Source organism: Oreochromis niloticus, linkage group LG3, assembly GCF_001858045.2.
Source record: "Oreochromis niloticus isolate F11D_XX linkage group LG3, O_niloticus_UMD_NMBU, whole genome shotgun sequence".
NCBI classification, from domain to species: Eukaryota; Metazoa; Chordata; class Actinopteri; order Cichliformes; family Cichlidae; genus Oreochromis; species Oreochromis niloticus.
Window position 1 is genome coordinate 71,674,107 of NC_031967.2, and position 19,469 is coordinate 71,693,575.

The 19,469-nt window shown below is 37.7% G+C and overlaps 1 protein-coding gene across 3 annotated transcripts; it reads right to left on the reverse strand.

The window, feature by feature from the left end:
- Nucleotides 1-3,744: 3,744 nt before the first annotated feature.
- Nucleotides 3,745-18,620, reverse strand: LOC100695515 (NLR family CARD domain-containing protein 3-like). Of its 3 annotated transcripts, none has more exons than XM_019357124.2 (12): nt 18,497-18,620; nt 18,216-18,316; nt 16,660-16,689; nt 16,321-16,434; nt 15,522-15,644; nt 14,352-14,415; nt 13,379-13,598; nt 11,487-13,281; nt 10,352-10,525; nt 9,816-9,989; nt 6,415-6,461; nt 3,745-4,348 (listed from the first exon to the last, which is right to left on the reverse strand). In XM_019357124.2, the coding sequence occupies exons 3-12, from the start codon at nt 16,665-16,667 to the stop codon at nt 3,807-3,809; spliced, it is 3,261 nt and encodes a 1,086-aa protein (XP_019212669.1). In that variant the 5' UTR covers nt 16,668-16,689; nt 18,216-18,316; nt 18,497-18,620; the 3' UTR covers nt 3,745-3,806. The 3 variants fall into 3 exon arrangements, with proteins under 3 accessions (XP_019212669.1, XP_019212668.1, XP_019212670.1); XM_019357123.2 differs by having other exon boundaries at nt 18,216-18,383; XM_019357125.2 differs by lacking the exon at nt 18,216-18,316.
- Between the last annotated feature and the right edge of the window lie 849 nt (nt 18,621-19,469).

Here is a 19,469-nt window from a genome sequence, read left to right on the forward strand (position 1 = left end):
TCTGTTCAAAGATGGTCGCTCACAGTGGACATAAATGGCTTCTTTCACTCCTCTTTCAAACCATCTGTCCTCTCTGTCCAAAATGTGAACGTTGGCATCCTCGAAAGAGTGACCTTTGACCTTTAGATGCAGATGGACTGCTGAGTCTTGTCCCGTGGAGGTGGCTCTTCTATGTTGTGCCATGCGCTTGTGAAGTGGCTGTTTGGTCTCTCCAATGTAGAGGTCTGGGCATTCCTCGCTGCACTGTACAGCATACACCACGTTGTTTAGTTTGTGTTTAGGAGTTTTGTCTTTCGGGTGAACCAGTTTTAATTCAATTATTCTCACACACTCAGACAGAAACTGGTTCACCCGAAAGACAAAACTCCTAAACACAAACTGAACAATGTAACGGTAAAAAACGGTAAAAAACAAGAGAAAGAGAGAGGAACTGAAAAGAATCCGAACGATGAGCTGTTTTGATTTCAGGGAAAGTGTCCAACCAGACTACAAGGGGCACATGGCCAAGAGCGCTGGGGGTTACGCGGATATCTGTTCAGGGTTGGAAAATTGCGTGAATTTAGCAGTGGGAACATTGTAAACACAAACAAGTTGGGTTTTTTTTAGTGAAGCAGCACCTTAAGTGAGTGCGCTATCCAGGAAACTCAGTCAGTTGAGTGGGCTAGTCGGCAGGTTTTTAGTAGAGATGGCACAATACCACTTTTTTATGTCATATCATAAATTTGGGTATCTGTCGATATCGATATGAATCAGAAATATATATTTTAATGTCTTCCTGCATTTTGTACAAGTTCATAGTTCATCCTAATCTTTTCATTTAAACTTTTATCAGAACTTTAAATCTAAGTATTCAAAGTTATGTTCAAAAAGTAATTTAAAATGCAATTTTATCCAAAAAAGAAGTGCAATATCAGCACAAAATAATGTTTACATTCAATAACTTAAAAAAACAAGTGGTACAGTGAACCCTTTTATACTTAACGCTTAACATAAATAGACATCCAAGCCACAGAACTGTTTAGCCTGCAACACTGCGTTTTGCAAAGTAAAACTTGAGTCAGACTTAGCAATGACAACACAGAGATGTCTAACCTCCATAAATCGGTTGTTAGGCTTAGCGCGGGAATCCTTTACAAAATTCAGTGATGAACTTACACACTTGCTTTACTTCTCTAGGATAGCTTGGTCAGAGATTAAATCCCGGTTTGGCAGCACGCTCTATCACATGACGCATACTGCTCCCACTGCCAAGGTTACTACCTGGGTTACGCCATGTCGCAAGTGTTGTCAGGTGCTTTTATGATATTTAATGGATTAATTGCATTTTTTTATTTCTCTCCGATATCCGATCCAGTAATTTAGGTCAGGATGAGACCGATACCAATACTGGGCAGGATAGAACAGCACAAAGAAGTGTGTGTGATGTTTCGGTGTATGTACCTTAATCTCTAACAATACTAGTGATGACAGTTCTTTGACAGAAACAGTTACTGAACTGGGAAACATGACTTGATGGATTTGATGATAAAGCAGAGAAACATTTCTCACACTGAATGGCTTACTTCCTGGTTTTGTTGCTGACCTTTGACCTGCAGCTCTATATCTGTCACTTAGTTCTTCATTACATTCATACACTGATTATGGCTTCAGTGTTGGAAGATGTCAACTCAATGTCACTGGTAAGATGATTATAATTGCTATTTTTATCTTTATTTAAATAAACAAGAAGTGAATGATGGGTGTTAAGAAATGTATTATTTTGTACATGGCAATAAACATGAGTTAAAGTCCACATGGTCCTGGGACTGACAGCAGCAGCTCTGTTTGTCTGCTGGCATTATTTTTGTTTTACAAAGGAAAAAAATCTCTCACTGTAACGTCTGTTTTATTGCCAGAAAATAAATTATATACAAGGTAATGAAGCCACATATAGGGGAAGTTATATAGATATGTGGATAGATACAGTGTTGACAATGACTGTTGACAGTGTTACAACTACTCGCACTTTCAATTCAGTTTCCACCCACATGTAAGCTACAAGATCTACAAAACACTGCTTTTGCTTATTATTACTTTCTTTTGGTTGTGTGAAGGGAACCTGCAAAGTAAGAATTTCATTGCTGGTGTACATGACAATAAACTTCTTGAATCTTGAACACTTTATTGATCTGAGGTGGGAAATAGTTCTGTTTTGGATGATCAGTTGAATTATGAAAGCTAAAAAATGTAAACATTGGAAATATAAACAAAATAAGTCAAAATAAGCCAAATAAAGTGAAATCATAAATTAAATATTTCAAAGTTAAAATAACACCACGAGGAGATTAAGACTCATCATGAAGATCGATCACTCCCCAGAGTGGGACACAAGCTCTGAGGACTGTGGTTCACGCCATCATCTTCTGATTGGTCAGCAATCAAGGTGAGTGTGTGACAGTTCATGTAATCAAAGTTGGGCTAATAGTCAGGTCTCTCTCCTGACACATAAGATTGATGCGGATGAAAGCTTTACCCTTGAAATACAGAAAAACTTTACAAAGGATGTAAACATATTACAGTGATTATCACACCAAACATTAAATGAAACAAACCCCAAAACCAGAGTTTCTCTCAAAAAAATCAAATTTATCAACACACAGAAAATAATAGTCATTAAATAATAATTCATGTAGTTCATTGCTCGTGTTTGGTTAAATTCAGTTCAAAAAATAAATAAATACAAAGTGGAGAATAATCCAGTCTGTGTTTTATCGTCAATCCAGAGAAAATAGTAAAAAAAACCAAACAAACAAAAAAAAACGTTACGTTGTTTTTTCCTCTGTTCCTCCTCTGAACACAGTGTACAGTTTATCCTGATATAAACAGTTTCATTTTATTGTTTTATATAAACATTGCAACACATTAACAGATGAAGTCCTTTTTCATTTATTTAGAAAAACAGCTGATTTTAAATTCAATTGGACAATATTTAAACTGACAAAGGTTTAAAGTTAATTACACACATATATACATGGAAGAAGTAAACACCTTATACACTGACACTGTCTCAGTGTTTCATATGCAACAAGTCAACAAGAAAAAATCCCACTGTTTACATCTTAGTTCTGTTTTCTTCACCTTCCCTTTTCTGTTACAATTCAGGATTGTATTTTTATACATAGACCCCCCCACCTCCCCCCTTCCAAAAACAAAATAAAAATCCATCTCTGAGATTGTTTCTGATCAGTCGAGAAATATGTCTGTGAAGGTTCTCAGGTCAACCAGGTGCTTATGAATCCAGAACTATCTGGATCAACTGTTGAGAAAACTGGTCACATGGTGGTTATATTGCCTTTTCCCAGGAATTACTTTTACTGAATTGTTACTGAATTTGCATAACAAAAGAGAGAAACACAAAATATATAGTTATGCAATGTAAAAAATTAAAGAAGCCCAAACTCAAAATATTTAAAGCCTGCAGCTCTCCTCCTCACAAAGCCCAACAACGTCTAAAATGTCTTAATTTTCTGTTCCAAAGATTTTTTCCATCAGGCTAAACACCATTAAAATGTGTATAATGGAACAAATACAGTGTTTGATTATGATGCAACAGATTTTAAAGCAAAGTGGGTATTTAAACTGTAACATATTAGTAGAAAACTGATAACTGCTCTTGAAAAATAGGCACCTCAGACAATAAGATGATAACAGACATTTTTCAGGAAAAAAAAACTAATATATGTACAATGTATGAGACAATTTATCTGACAGATTTAACATTTACAATAGCTAAGTGAGAAAAAGTATGAAACACCACAGTAAGTCCATTATTCTGAGTCAGCACAGAGGTGGATACTAGAGTCAGGCTTCACTCTAAACCCAGCATATACAGGTTCAGTGAAGGTGGTGTTGAAGGTGTGCAGGTGGATCAGTTTGTCAGAGGAGACACTGTAAAAGGACACAGTTCCTGCAGAACAGTCCACATACACTGCTACTTTGTGAGAAACAGCTGAGGGGAGAAGAGGAATAGCTCTTCCAATGTAATCATGATTTCCATAGTAACCTATATGATCACGACAGTAGAGACTCCAGGATTGGTAAGTCCTTCCAAACCTGCTTTCATCCTCTTCTCCTTTCCTTCTGATTCCTCCGTAAGCTACAGCAACATGAACCTCTCCTCTCCACTCAACCTCCCAGTAACAGCGACCACTCAGACTGTTAGTACACAGCAGCTGAGGCCACTTATCAAACCTATGATCATGATCAGGATACAGCTGGTCTTCTTTCACATGTGTCACCTCCTTCTTGTCGTCAGACAGCTTGAGGTTCCTGTGTGCTGTGGTTGGATCCAGCGTCAGATCACAGAAATCTAAAAGGGCCAATAAGACACAGTGCATAACCGTTTAACTCTAACAACTCATTAGCAAATGATTAATTGGAGCCAATGTGTAACAGTAAATGTGGTCCTCATATTTTGTGTCTTTATTTATGTGGTCTGAAGCTTAAACATTCGAGGATGCAGGCAGTGTGATGATGAGTGTAAATGAGAAAAAAGAAAAAATTCGTCTTAAAAAACAAAATTATCAACAATAATTATTTGAAAGGGAAGTGAATTAATAGAAGCATACAGGCTTTGCATTTACATTCACTTCACATGCATTAACGTCTAAGGTGCACCATCAACACTAAACACAAACATGAAAGCGATGTTATGTGATTTGGTGATTTTCATTTTATGTGCACATTGAAATGTGTGTAAATATGTTGCTGGGCAACCAGGAGTGCCACAGTTGTTTTACATCGATTTCTACATGGTGAAAATATCTCCTGTGGTGATTCTAGATTGAAATGGTCGCATTTTATTTTTCCACACATCCCCACATTCTCTATATGATGATAGGAGAAGCAGTGATACTGTTGTGGATTTTTATGACATATATATCATACACTGGACATATACTCACATATACACTATGTAATCATATATACATGATTAGGACCAATAAGTAACCTTTGATTGTATTATGGCCAATGTTAACTAGTCCAAACAAAGGGTTAAATAAACTTGGCCCCGCTGAGCTGCACCTGGAAGCCTCTCCGCTGCCAGAAAGTGATGAAGCACCCATCTCTATCCCATGAAAGTAAACAAAACTTGCCCGCCTATGAGTGCACCTGGGACACTTTTGCCCGTCTCCGGTTGCCAAAATTGTGAAAAACCCTTCTTTAACGGGTATAGCAGCCCACCCCTGGCAGCAAACCCAACTTAGCTGTCAGGAAGATTAATTGTCTTTGCTGTATGTTTGATATCTCTATTTTTCCGGAGTATTGGTCATAAAACTGTCATAAAGGACCCGATAAAAATGATTGATGTTGGGAACAGTGCTCGGAGAGTTATGGAGCAGTGCCAGAAGGTTATGTAAGACAAGTGTCGGAGATTTAAGAAGAAAAAAGTGCAAAATTGACAATTGACTGGGGAAAAGTATTGACAAACATATTATATCGATAATTGGGGTTAATGTTGACATTTGTGGAGTTGAGAAAATACGTATTAGTCTAATTTTTGATATTGAACAAGGAAAAAGCAATGAATGGAAAAATACCCAACATCAGGAGGAGGGGTCCCTGACCCTACATAAAGAGGAGGGTCGAGATGTCCCGGGCTGCAGTGTATTAAACTCTATTCCAAGAATTCTATTCTTTTCCAAAGCCTGAAAAGCTGGCCTTCCACATCATTGGCTTACCATATTGGCCTAAAAGTTTGCGGCCACAATACATGAGATGATGGGACTTCATTTAACAGTATTACAGTATTTTTAATAAGGTGATGGGTAAAAATAATCCTCTATGTAGTTTAGTGTTAACACAGCCAAATTTTTACATTTGCCTGTGAGTGGAAAACAGGTCATCATCACAATCAGTCAGTATCACCAGTGCATTTAAATTATGTTCTTCATCCCAGTACATTAGCTAATGCTAGTTAACACAGATGAATTACAACCTGACTCATGAAGCCAAATTTTGTTTGAAGTAGATCAATAATTTAATCTAAACTCCCTCCCTCTCTGGTAACTTTTATTTTGCACCAAACATTATAAACTAATCATGAGGTTGGTGCTGTTACAGCTCGTCCTCTATCCAATTTTACTGCAGGCAAAATTATTTCTGAATGGAAAATTCTACTTGACTATGTGGTCTCATTTCTTCACCAGATAATTAAGAAATGGTTTAACTGGTTTTCACATTAGTTTATCATCAATAAGAACCAATGTGCAAAACTTTGTGATGTTTTAAGATTGTATCAAAAATGAGTTTTAGTTGTGGAATTTAATTAAAATTCATAATTAAAGATAATTAGCAGAGATGCATAAAAAATGTGACAAAATGTAGAACACAGTGCAGCATGATGTACAGCTAATAAATCAAAAACACACTTACATTTTCTTAGACCTGGTCTCATCCACTGGTCTCCTTGAGGCTCCACACTGAAATAAGCACATTATCATTTCGTGCAAAAACATGGCCTTTATATTCTCTGATTCATCTTTTCTAGAGAAATTGTCTTGTGCTTTATTTGATCTCACAATAAAGTGAAAATTATCATACTTTCTCATTTACTCATTTAAGGTTTTATTTTTGTTTTTATGTATCAACTCAGTTAGAAAAATTATTTGGTCTGTATCAGGTGAAGTGTATAAAAGATGTAAAAAGCCAAAATCCTGTATAAAGAACACTCTGTATAAAACAGTGCACCCCGTAGGATCGCCTCAACAATGAGTAGTAATTGAATAACTTAAGAAGAATCATTTACAGAAGAAGTCTTATGTTTTTCACATGACTATATCTGAACTGCATGAAATAGCAAGTGCAGATATAGTAAGACAATCTGACCCAAAACACTGGCAAGGTATAACAATAAATGTGGTAAGGGAAAAATGAAACAAAAGTGTAATGTGATGTCATGATGGATTTTTGGAGTTTGGAGTTTTGGGATGTTTGGGTTTTTCTGGTTTTGTACTTTTGATTATTCTCGGTTTCATGATTATATATTCTCTATTGGTTTCATACTTTCTTGTAGCAGCATTTCTTGGTTTCAGTCTGGTTTATTTTCTGCCTCCTTGTGTTTCTGTCACAACAATGTGTTTGTTCATTGTTATAATCACATAGGTTTTAAGCTATTTGAGTCTGAGTCAGCTTCTGTCTTTGTCATTGTTGTTCCAGCATTGGTGGGAAATACCCTCAAAGTCTGGTTGGCTTTCAAGGTTTCTGGGAGTGTGTGACATCCAGTTTATCCTACACACCGTCAAACAAAGCTAGAAGCTGGTGAAGAATTAACTTTTATTTCCAATTTTTTCAAAAATAAATATTTAAAAACATTTATTAATTTTTGTGGGCTAATTCTGACCAGTCACAACATAATTTTCACATTGTGCATTACCTTCTAAATCTGAGCAAACATGTCATTCTGTGCAACCTCTACACCATTAAATAAACTTCCCTTAACTTTATTTACCACCTGTACTACTGTGGATGACAGATATTTTGAAATGGCCACGAGCTTTTACTCAGTCTGAGTCTGTGGTTTTGGTTCCACTGAACCTGCACATCTTTCTCCTCTTGTTTATGAGATGTTTCCACCAGAAGTGTCAGTGGGAATAACAGAGCAGGAGGCATCAGAGCAGCATGAGCATCATGGAAAGTCTTTATAGTTCATTCATCGTCATGTAAATATGCTGAGGATCAGTGATGGGAATAACAGCTTTAAAAGTAACGGCATTACTAACGGTGTTACTTTTTTCAGTAACAAGTAATCTAACTAATTCCTATTTCTATTGTTGCAACACCGTTACAGTTACTAACAAGAAAATGCAGCGTGTTTGGAGTGTGCAGTTAGTGTGTTGTCTTGCATAGTTAGTTTGTAGTGTAGTTGATAGTTTTGTATTGTGTGTCAGAACAATGAGGCGACTGCTGAATGTCACAGGTGCTGCCAAAAAGCCACCAAAGGCAGATTACAATGTAAACAGTGTCAGGATTTTAAAATTTACAATTTCTATTTGCATTTAAAGTTATGAGATATGATTCATTAAACATGTTTGTGGTTATTACAGTAAAAAATATACGTTTTTTCTACTCTCCTGATTTTATGTTTTTTGTGTGATTTTAGATTAATTGTGTTAATACAATATGCCAAAATAAAAATAAAAAAATATAGTAAATTCAGACATGTGAGGTTGTGCAGAAAAGAATGATACCAAACAAGGCAAGACAAACAGTTTTTTAAGGTGAATGTGGAGGGAAAATCAAAAGTAGTCAGAAATGGCCAGTTACACCCTGGACCCCAGAGGGTTAAACATTTTTTTAAGTAACGCAATAGTTACCTTTCCTAGTAATTAGTTACTTTTCTAATATTGTAACTCAGTTACTAACTTGAGGAAGTAACTAGGAACTATAACTAATTACTTTTTCAAAGCCCAACACTGCTGAGGATATTGTGTGTTCAAAGTCAGCTATCCAGGTGTGTGGTGACTTCACTTAGAGAACACTGTGTCGAGCTTGTCTCCTGCTTCTACAATCTAACACAGATATCTTTGTATTTATTTTAACCATGACTTTAATTCCTTCTGAGTATACTGTGACTGTATGGTTGTAAAGATACACTGATTTTTTTGTTTATTTAAAATGGCAAAAAGAGTCGAATGTCACCCTGTCAAAGTTAATTGCCTGTCCAGTTCATTCAGACTGCTGCCGACACTGTCATGGACCTGGGGCTTCGATCCAACGTTTGTGTTTGGACTCTAAGTTCTGACTGATCTTTATTATTCTCTGATTTTTATAATTGAGAGTTTTGATGGTAGGTGTGTTTGATTTAGTGCTCCTGGGTTTCTTCATTACTTATTATGAAATTGTGCTTTTTCTGCTTTTCGTGTTCCTGGTTATAGTAATTGCTCATTTTGATTCCTGGAGTTTCAGATTGTTCCCAGCTTTCTCTGTGTCACTCCATGAGTCTCTGTCTCCATGTTTATCTACCTTTCTGTCTCTGTCAAGTTCATGTGTCTCTGTCACAGTCTCGGTATCCTGTTATTTCCTGTTTTATTTTGACAGTTCCTCGTCTCATGTGTGTCATGTTCAGTTTTGCTTCCCCAGTCTCATGAATTAATTTCTGTTCAGCTGCGTTTCCCGGGTGTGCCCACTCGGCCCTAATATCCATCTCACTCTGCTCTGTGTTGCCCCCTTCCTCGTGGTTCATGTAATCTCTGTTAGCCTGCTTGGTATCAGTTAATGTTGTTCGTGATATTGGTTTTGTTTGGTTGCTTTGGTTATTTCCAGCCTCAATAGAGCTACAGAGTCCTGCATGCAGGGTCCACTCATGTCCTGTTCATATGACAGAGGGAGGATGAAATCAATTGATGCTGATTTTTAGTAAAAGTTTCATAACATTTTCAGAAAAAACTAAAAAAGAGAAGTCAGAGCTGACTAAAAACAGGGAGGTGCAGCTGTGACTGTGTGGAGCACGACGTGCTGTGACGTGGGTGTTTTGAGCCACACTTTAAAGAAGTGTTTTAAAACATCTGTAATTAGGAAGATCGACACAGTCTTGAAGCGTCAGTATCGAGGGTCCCATCCTTATGTATTTGTTACATTCTCCTTCAAGCTGTGTATCCTTCCTTGTGTGCCCACAGATGGGCTTTTAACTGCGATTGGTTCTGAGTCATTCACCCAAACACAGCTGCCCATTTAACTGGACATACAGACTGTATTACTGGCAATCAGCTCAGTGGTTACTTTACAATATGCTGGAGAAAAAAAAATATTTTTAGCTTTATTTCCTCTTTTCCTACCAGAGTATGTCCAGTTTCACATGTGGATCCTCTTTTTGAGCAGACAAAAGCTTCAATCCGGAGTCTGCTGGGTGATTATAGCTCAAGTCCAACTCTTTCAAATAGGAGGGATTGGAGAGCAGAGCTGTGGCCAGAGAGGTGAAGCCTGTTCCTGTGATCTGACAGCCTGACAGCCTTCAAACACATACAACATGTCACATCATTGTAAGGAAATGCTCTGAATTTGATGATGTACATGCAGTCGAATTAACAGATTCTGATTTCAGTTAAAGTTGTTACAAAGACAAACAAACTGGCTTTTCTTCACTCAGTTAAAAAAAGAACAGAAAGCATTGACTTTCTGTTCTTTTTTGCTATGATAGACAATCATAAATAAAGTTATATTTTTCTGATTGATGAAGTGTGTGTGTTTCACTTTCTACTCTACTGTTCTCTTTCAGAGCTTACACCACAACAGAAACAACATCTTAAAATCTATAAAATACTGACAGTTGTTGTGAAATATCCAAATCTCCTGAAACAAAGAGTCAACTAACCTGAGAGTTTCCAGCGCACACTGTGGACTCCCAAGTCCAACACAAAGCAGCTTCACTCCTGAGTCCTGAAGGTTGTTGTTACTCATGTCCAGCTCTCTCAGTCTGGAGGACTGGGAACTTAGAATTGAGGAAAGAGCTTCACAGCTTCTCTCCGTGAGGTTACAGCCACTCAACCTAGAAACATATCAATATATCAGTGAACTTTCCAAACTCTAATAAATAAACACTTTGACGCAGTCTCTTGCCAGGATTAAACTGGATATTAAGGGTGGGTTTTGATTATCAGTGTATCGATTAAAGTCAGTTGTAGCTTGGATAACGTGATATCGATTCATTAAAATCCTGAATCGATTTTAAAATATAAATTTATTTTGCACGAAATGCCAGAATCTAAGGTTAAACCTCACAAAATTTCAACAACCACCAAACAGCTAAAACAGTAAATGACAGCAGGTACATGTAGTCTGCACAGATGGATCAGAATCCGTGAGATGTTGGCTTTCTCACCCGACGGCACAGACACGGTCGGGGCGGAAAGCCGACAGCTCGCTGACTCTGGTGTTTCGGCGGGTCCGCGCTTTGTGTTTGCGTCCTTTTTGCGCTGATTCTGAAGCTGCAGGTTTTATCTCTCTCCAAACAATATTGACTGAACCAGCAGCAAAAGAAGATCCAAACTACGCTTCACATTTTGCTTCACATAAACATCATCATGGATTCCCTCTTACTTTTACTGTTTTGCTTCCACCACGATAAAAATCACACTTCGTGCACAGCTCTCTCTCTCTCTCTCTCTCGCGCGCGCTCTCTCAGTGTACTTCAAGAACAATTTCCCATCTAAGAATCTGTGTTTTATCCTCAGTCACTTTAACACAAAGGCATCTGCTGTGATGCTTACACTTTTGATAAAGTCTCGTGTCAGCTTTCTTTTTATAGATATAAAAATATGGAAATGTACTGGTGCGTGATCAGAATTACAATATTTCTGACTGTCTGAGGCTAAATTTCCCCATTCAAATCTAATTGAATCGAATCAAATTGAATCGAATCGTGGATCGAATAGATTCGGGACCTTGTGAATCGGAATCAAATTGATTCTAGAAATCAGTGATGATACCCAGCCCTACTGGATACTTACTGGGCTTTCTTACAGGCTTTGACCACTGGCAGAAGCTGCAGAAGAGCATCTTCTGAAGCTGAGTATTTCCTCAAGTCAAACACATCCACGCCTGTTTTTGATGACAGTAGGATGAAGATCAGAGCTGACCACTGAGCAGGAGAGAGATTAACTTTAGACAGATGTCCTAAACTCAGGTGATGTTGGATCTCCTTCACTATAGAATCATCATTCAATTCATTCAAACAGTGGAAAAGATTGATGCTCTTCTCTGGCGAGAGAGTGCCATTCATTTTTTCTTTAATGTATTTGACTGTTTGCTGATTTATCTGTGAGCTGATTCCTGTTTGTGTGTGCAGGCCTTGTAGGAGGTCCCAATTGGCTGGTATTGAAAGACCCAGGAAGAAGCGAAGAAACAAGTCCAGATGTCCATTTGGACTCTTCAAGGCCTTGTCCACAGCACTCTGGTAGAAGTTTTGTATTAAAGACTCTCCAGTCTGCACTGATGCCATTTGTTCCATTTCCAGCCGGTTGATACCAGAGTTGGTGAAGGTCAGATGGACATAAAGAGCAGCTAAAAACTCCTGAATGCTCAGATGGACAAAACAGTAAACCTTATTTTGGTACACTCCTCCCTCCTCTTTAAAGATCTGTGTGAACACTCCTGAGTAGTCTGAGGCCTCTCTGACATTAATGCCACACTCTGTCAGGTCTGATTCATAGAAGATCAGGTTTCCTTTCTGCAGCTGCTCAAACGCCAGCTTTCCCAGTGCTTCAATCATTTTCCTACTCGCTGGACTCCAAAGAGGATCTGTCTCAGCTCTTCCATCATACCTGATGTTCTTCAGTTTGGTCTGAACCACCAGGAAACGAATGTACATCTCAGTCAGTGTCTTGGGCAGCTTTCCTCCATCCTGTTTGGTTTTTAACAAACTCTCTAAAACTGTAGCAGTGATCCAGCAGAAGATTGGGATGTGACACATGATGTGGAGGCTTCGTGATGTCTTGATGTGAGAGATTATGGTGTTGGCCTCTTCCTTGTCTCTGAGTCTCTTCCTGAAGTACTCTTCCTTCTTTGGGTCAGTGAACCCTCTGACCTCTGTAACCATGTCTATATACTTAGCAGGGATCTGATTGGTTGCTGCAGGTCGTGTGGTTATCCAGATGTGAGCGGAAGGAAGCAACTTTCCCCTGATGAGGTTTGTCAGCAGAACATCCACTGATGTGGACTCTGTAACATCAGTGAGGATCTCAGTGATGTGGAAGTTCAGAGGAAGTCGACACTCATCCAGGCCATCAAAGATGAACACAACTTTGAACTTTTCAAATTTACAGATTCCTGCTTCTTTGATCTCAGTAAAGAAGTGATGAATAAGTCCCACTAAGCTGAACTTTTTATCCTTCAGTAAATTCAGCTCTCTTAATGGGAATGGAAAAATGAACTGGACGTCCTGGTTGGTCTTGTCTTCAGCCCAGTCCAAAGTGAACTTTTGTGTCAGGAATGTTTTTCCGATGCCAGCCACTCCTTTGGTCAGGACTGTTCTGATTGGTTTGTCTCTTTCAGTTGAGACTTTAAAGATGTTTTCACACCTGATTGGTGTCTCTGGTCTGTTTGGTTTCCAGGAAAACATTTCAATCTGTCTGACCTCATGTTCAGTGTTGACCTCTCCGGTCCCTCCCTCTGTGATGCAGAGCTCTGTGTAGATCTCATTTAGAGTGATTGGGGTTCCTGGTTTAGCGATCCCCTCAAACACACACTGGAACTTCTTCTTTAGGTTACATTTAAACGTATTCTCACAAAGTGGATCAGGATTTTCTACAGAAAAGCACCAGAAACATCAGTGTTATGATGATAGAAAATATGACAATTTCATTCATGTAAAGAACGAATTTATGAAGAGAAATCCTCTTACTACTCTGCAGACAGTCAGCCAGCTCCTCCTGTTTCATTATTCTCAGGAGGTTAACTGCAAGTTTCAGAAATGCATCTCTGCTGCTCCTTCTCTGCTTCTCTTCCTCACTGTCAAACACCTCCTCTTCATCCCTCTGACACTCCGAATAATCTGGATTCAGATCATTCTGCATCTTCTTTAGCTCGTTCTTCACAAACGTGATAATGTTGTGCTCTAGCATCTGGAAAATAAATGACAAAATTCATGAAAATCAGATCTTCAAAGTAAAAATAATTTTTCACAGATTTGTTTTATGTTTGTTTTGAATTTGAAAAAAAATGTTAAAATATATGCAAGTAACACATTAAAATAAAACTCCTGTCAGAGAAAAAAATATAATTCAAAAATGTTATCATTGTATAACATTTTTGAATATTTTTTTGTGGATTGTCATTTTGGTTCTTATTGATATAAAAACAGTGATTATTAACATTGAACTGAAAAAATGTGATAAATAAATACATGTATTTATGATGTATACAAAAAATCCTGCTTTCATCCATCAATTTTAAGTAATTTTATCATGCTTTTTATTCACAATTTTAGGGGGAACAATCTTTTGCCTCTCAATTCATTGATGATATAAAAAAAACTCAGATCTTTGGAAAATTTCAATCAGTGTTTCGCTCACATCGTAATCCTGAGACTCCTTTCATCAAGGTCTCAACTGCTGCTCAGTTTTTGATACAGTGAATCAAAGTAGTTTAATCATTTCCTCGTCCTTCTGCACATATTTTGTTTAATTGCCCTTATTGCTTCTCTTCTTTATCAGCAGTTTGAAACTTAGTTTTAAAAAATGCTTTTTAAATAAAAAAGCAAGTGAAAATATTTCACTTTTGAATTATTTGTGGAAATTTGGCATAATTTTATGATGAATATTGAACTGTGCAAAATTAAAATAATTACAAACAGAGGTTGGTGTACATGTACAAACCTTAAATACTGAGTCCAGATCAGTTTGATGCTGCTGGTCATGCTGAAGACTCTCCTGACCGTCTCTGTGGAGACACCATGATGAAATCAGAACTATTTTGCACATAAATACAAGCTCAATATTTCTTCTTCTACTGTTTGGGGATCATACTGATTAAAAAAGTGCTACTGTGCTGTCACAAACCTATTATGTTAATTTTTAGACTTATTTATTTATTCATTTATTGGACTCCACTAGTCCAAAATCAGCAAGTCAGTGATGGTTCTGTACTTGAGTGTGTTCTTGTAATGACCATATTATGGAAATGCCCTATACATTTCATCATCATAAATGATGGGTGATCGTGGGACAAGAGTTAGGAGTTCGCCTTGTAATCGGAAGGTTGCCGGTTTGAGCCCCGGCGGTCAGAGGGCCCGGTGGCACCAGTGTCCGGCAGCCTCGCCTCTGTCAGTGCGCCCCAGGGTGGCTGTGGCTACAATGTAGCTGCCATCACCTGTGTGTGAATGGGTGGATGACTGGATATGTAAAGCGCTTTGGGGTCCTTAGGGACTAGAAAAGCGCTATACAAATACAGGCCATTTACCATAAAGATGAAAAAGAATTTAAAGAAGAAGAAGAAAAAAATCAGATTTGTTGTGTTGAAGTGTTTTATTGAGAATGTGGCTTTTTTGTCTTTAAAATACCTGCAGCAAAGAAGAGCATCTTAGAGCAGCAGCTGATTATTTTTCTGAGCAATTAAAAATACACTTAAAAGAAAATCATATGATGACACTTTGTATCCGCTTACACTAGGATACATCTGTGGTCTTCAGTTGAAGATGATGAACTACAAAAGATCATCTTACAACATCCTAATGGATTTTGTCATGTTATTTCATGCAGATCATATAAAAAAAGAAACAGTGGTTATATTCCACTGGGAATATAAAGGAAGAATTGAAACTCTTTAACTTAATATTTAGAGAATTCCAGCAGCTCGTGGTTTTCGCCACCACACAGACAGCTGTGGATCACTTCACCTTTCTAAGCAAAACTGGTACCCACAGTATGGAGCTGACACATTCCTTCTGATTACTACATAAATTATAATCAGCATGATGGCCAGTGCAGGGAATGCACGGCTTTTATGATGTCAAGCCCAATGTAGTACACAGCTATAAGGTAACTTACTTCTCAGCAGGAGCGGGTTTTGTTCCTTTAAAGTTAGAGATGAAAAACTTTGATTGATCACTCTTCAAAGACACACAGCTGGGTCCAGGTTCAGATTTAGGGGCATCTGTTACCTCAGTGATCCTGAGCAGAGAAAAAGACCATCAGGCAGAGGAATTACATTTTTAGCCTTCAGACAACGAGAAGTACTGGATAAAGTTAGAGCTGGTCACAGTAATAATATTACAGTAAGGCTAAAATCTTTGATGCTCTTTACAATGAATGACTTTGTTCACTTTAGTCTGTGTGTTTATTCAGCTGTCTTTACTTCTTTTTATAAACACAGTTTCTTCCCTCAGGCTGTTACTCAACACTGTGAAAAAACAGATGAATCATTTCATGTGTACATTAATCTAATTAGCTTGTATAGATTTTATGCAACTTATTTTTTCTTACTTACTGTGTGTGTGTGTGTGTGTGTGTGTGTGTGTGTGTGTGTGTATAAACTTGGCCAAATAAAGTAAAAAATGTTCAAAAAATAAATAAATCACGGTTTAAGAGTCAGAATAGTTCATTATGTAAACATCCCTTTTTTTCACTTGAACTACATGATCACACAGTGTATTCTCCATTTTGCGCCAAAACCTGTTTTGACTTTTCAACAACAGGTGTTTAAATCCACAGCATGAACACAGCAAAAAAACCCCCAAAAAACAATACAATTAAATTAAAAATAATGATGATAAATTACTTCACATGTGGTAAACCAAACCTTCTCACTGATTACTAATAGAGTTTTACACATGTTTATCACTCTTACTTCACATCAGGAGACAGTTTCCTCCTTTTAAAGTCAGAGCAGACTTCCTGTGGATTGGTTCTCTTCCTCATTGTTACAGAGCTGAGTCCGGGTTGATGTTCAGGAGGGTCTGGTCTGAGGAGTGAGGAAAGGAATTGGGAAGGGTAATATATCCACCATTTTTACTCTCCAAGTGGAACATATGCTGGACAAACTTTGTAGGGTTAAACTGAATTAACAAAGAGACCAGATGATGCTGGTAAGCAGATTTGTTGTAGAGAGTTACTGCATGTAGCATGAAATCATTTCTCTATTTGTTCTTTTAGCAGTGAAGATAATGTGAGGTTTTGAGAGGGATACCTTTCCATGTTGGTAAAAACCTGCAGTCGCCTGATGGAAGAGAAAAGTGAGAATAAAACAGATTATAATTTAGCTTTTTTCTGTTTATTGATGATGATGATGGTGGTGGTGAAGCTCTTATTTGTCACTTGCAGCTGCCTTCAGCGAAATAGGACCTCTTCCGACCAAACATACATTACACAAACGTTACATCGGGAGACAGGTGAGAACAGGTAGCGTATAAGAAAATAATGAAATGTGCAAAAATAGGGGAGTGCAGGAGAGAAAGACTGAGCTCCTATGAGATCAATATAAGAACAGAAAACAAAAACTCCTTAGCACAAAAAGCACATGAATCTTCACAGCATAACACCATGAAACACATCACAAGCAACATGGGTGGATAAATGGGGTGAGAGTTTGCCAGTGTAGACAGCTGGCAAACAGCAAGGCTCTGCACCAGCACAGTCGATCCTCTGTCTGCATGGGAGGGGGTCAAGCATCGGAGGCATTCATTGAGATAGCTGATAGCTAGAATGTGGTGATCTGTTTAAATATATTAATGCTTAATAATAATTATGATGTGATATGATAGATGATAAAAAAAAAACTGAAATAAAGTGAGTTTTTTTGTCTGACCATCAACAAGTCAACAAACAATCATTGTGATTATTAAGCTTTTTAAATAGAACAAAAATATAAAAACATACATAATTTAAATCAGATCAAAGGGTAACTTGTTCATCATCTTCCTGAACACTGTCTGTCTGCAGCTCTTTGCTGTCTGCACTGGGATAAGATCTGATTCTGTTCTTTCTCTATTAAGGTCTTGTCTTACTCCCTTACCCACTTTATGCTTCAGGAGTTTGAATCTGTATTTAAGTAAAAGTATTTTCCTGCTAAATATCATAAATCACATAACACACGTTTTAGAAATTATCCTCTACTTCAGCTGTCTCAGCTTTTCTTTCATTCTTGATTAACTCTCTAAAGTGTAACTTCCTCACCAGACTGTTTGAGGAAGTTTCTCACACAGTCATTTTTAAAACAAATACAAAGAAAATAATTCAAAGCTTGCCAAATGTCCGCCATCACTGTGTTTTACTCTGCAGCTCACTTCCTTGTTTTTCTCCTTGATGTTAATGATTTGAATATAGGTGCTCATCGTACCCGGCTGACACGCCCACACTGTCCAACTGGTTAAACAAGTTTTTAGTCTCACTGCTTTGTTCTGATGTTTTGCTGAATTTCCTGCCCCTGGCTACTGAATTTCTTCTATCAAGTGAAAGTTTTGAACAGCAAAACATAAATTATCCAGTTACTAAATGGAGTATAACATTTTAATCCAATAATAATTGTCTTAAGATCTGTAGGACTCTGCGTCCCGACAAAGTTTTGAATAACACATTTCACTACGAGAAATGATCCAGCCACCTGAATCAAAAACATGAAAAATTACACAGAGAGCTCATCACCCAGAGGCATTAACAGTTATGTCAAAGCACATAAAACCATCAACTGCTCAAATAACTCATGTTTGAAAACACAAAACACCAAATTCATGTTTCATATTTCACCTTTAGTCCTTCCAGCGGAGTCTGTTCTGCCTGCAGTGGGAAACCTTCAGTCTCCTCAGTCCAGAAAAAGAGGTTCTCAAACGTTTTGTGGTCAGGAGCCTCTTTCAGAGGACAACATTATCCCATATAATCAGCTGATTTGGTCTTAGCTTCACATGATGATGTGTACTGACAGAAATATTTAACCATGTCACCAAATAGCTGGATGGTTACTAATTCATTTGTAACAGGACAGAAGACACAGAATTATAGTAAAGAAAAATAAAAGATACAATACATACGTCTGCCTTGTGTCACTTCTTTCACTCTGTGCCAGGTTTTATCATCATTAAGGAACCAAGTGTAGTTTCATATGCAAACACAGCTGTCACGCCTGGCTGCCTGGGATCAGGTTACATCAGCCAGTTTGCTCCTCTGTTTGTGTTCACTCAGCTTCACTTCAGTTTTCAGTAACTGCAAAGAAAGACACAGTTATTATTTGGGGTGGTTTCATGAGTAATGTTTGAAGACAGCAGTAAAACAGGAGAAACAATTATTAATAATTATGTGTTTGTGTTGACCTTGAAACAAAAAATATGATCCTCTGTAATAGGAGCTAATGTGAGCCCATACTTATGTGTCTCATAAGCACAACTAGAAATTTTAATGTAGCTATATTGGAAAATTGCAAATTTTGATTATTAATGCATTTTAGTTACCACAACATTTTATATTATTTTACTTTCAATCTGGAAAATGTTACGAAACCCTTGAAATTAATACCCCACACCCTCCCTTAGACTCACCCCTGTTTGATTTAGGCATATTAAATATAAACGGTTACAGGCTAGTGTACAAAGAACAACAATAAAAAGTACAAAGAGGAAGTTGTTCACAAAAAGCAGTTGCCACAGATTCATTTACTTCCCCCAGGCTGTCACTCTGATGAACACTGTAAAAAAACCCCACTGTCAATCATTTCATCCCTTAACTTTCTTTTGTTTTGTTTTTTGTTTGTCTTTTAAAACTGATTCAGTGGTAGTTTCGCTGCACTCCTTACACCAGTGCAATATTCAAAGATGTCACTAGATGGTGCATAGCACTCAGGAAGAACCGAAAACTTGTCAGAGAGAAGTCCTGAAGTTAAATCCTGCGGTCGAGCTGAACACGAGTGTTTTGCATCTCTGTTCAGACGGTTGGTGGAGTCTCATGTTTGTTCCTGCAGTTTCACTTTCGTTCTTGTTTCAGTTCCAGCCTGAACTTTGAACTACATGA

What these genes read in the sequence shown, in the direction of transcription:
- LOC100695515 (XM_019357125.2), bottom strand. An exon ending in AAACCCGCTCCTGCTGAGAA is followed by an intron (nt 14,416 to 15,521) that starts GTAAGTTACCTT and finishes GTGTCTCCACAG; the next exon opens with AGACGGTCAGGAGAGTCTTC. An exon ending in AAAGCCTGTAAGAAAGCCCA is followed by an intron (nt 10,526 to 11,486) that starts GTAAGTATCCAG and finishes ATATGTTTCTAG; the next exon opens with GTTGAGTGGCTGTAACCTCA.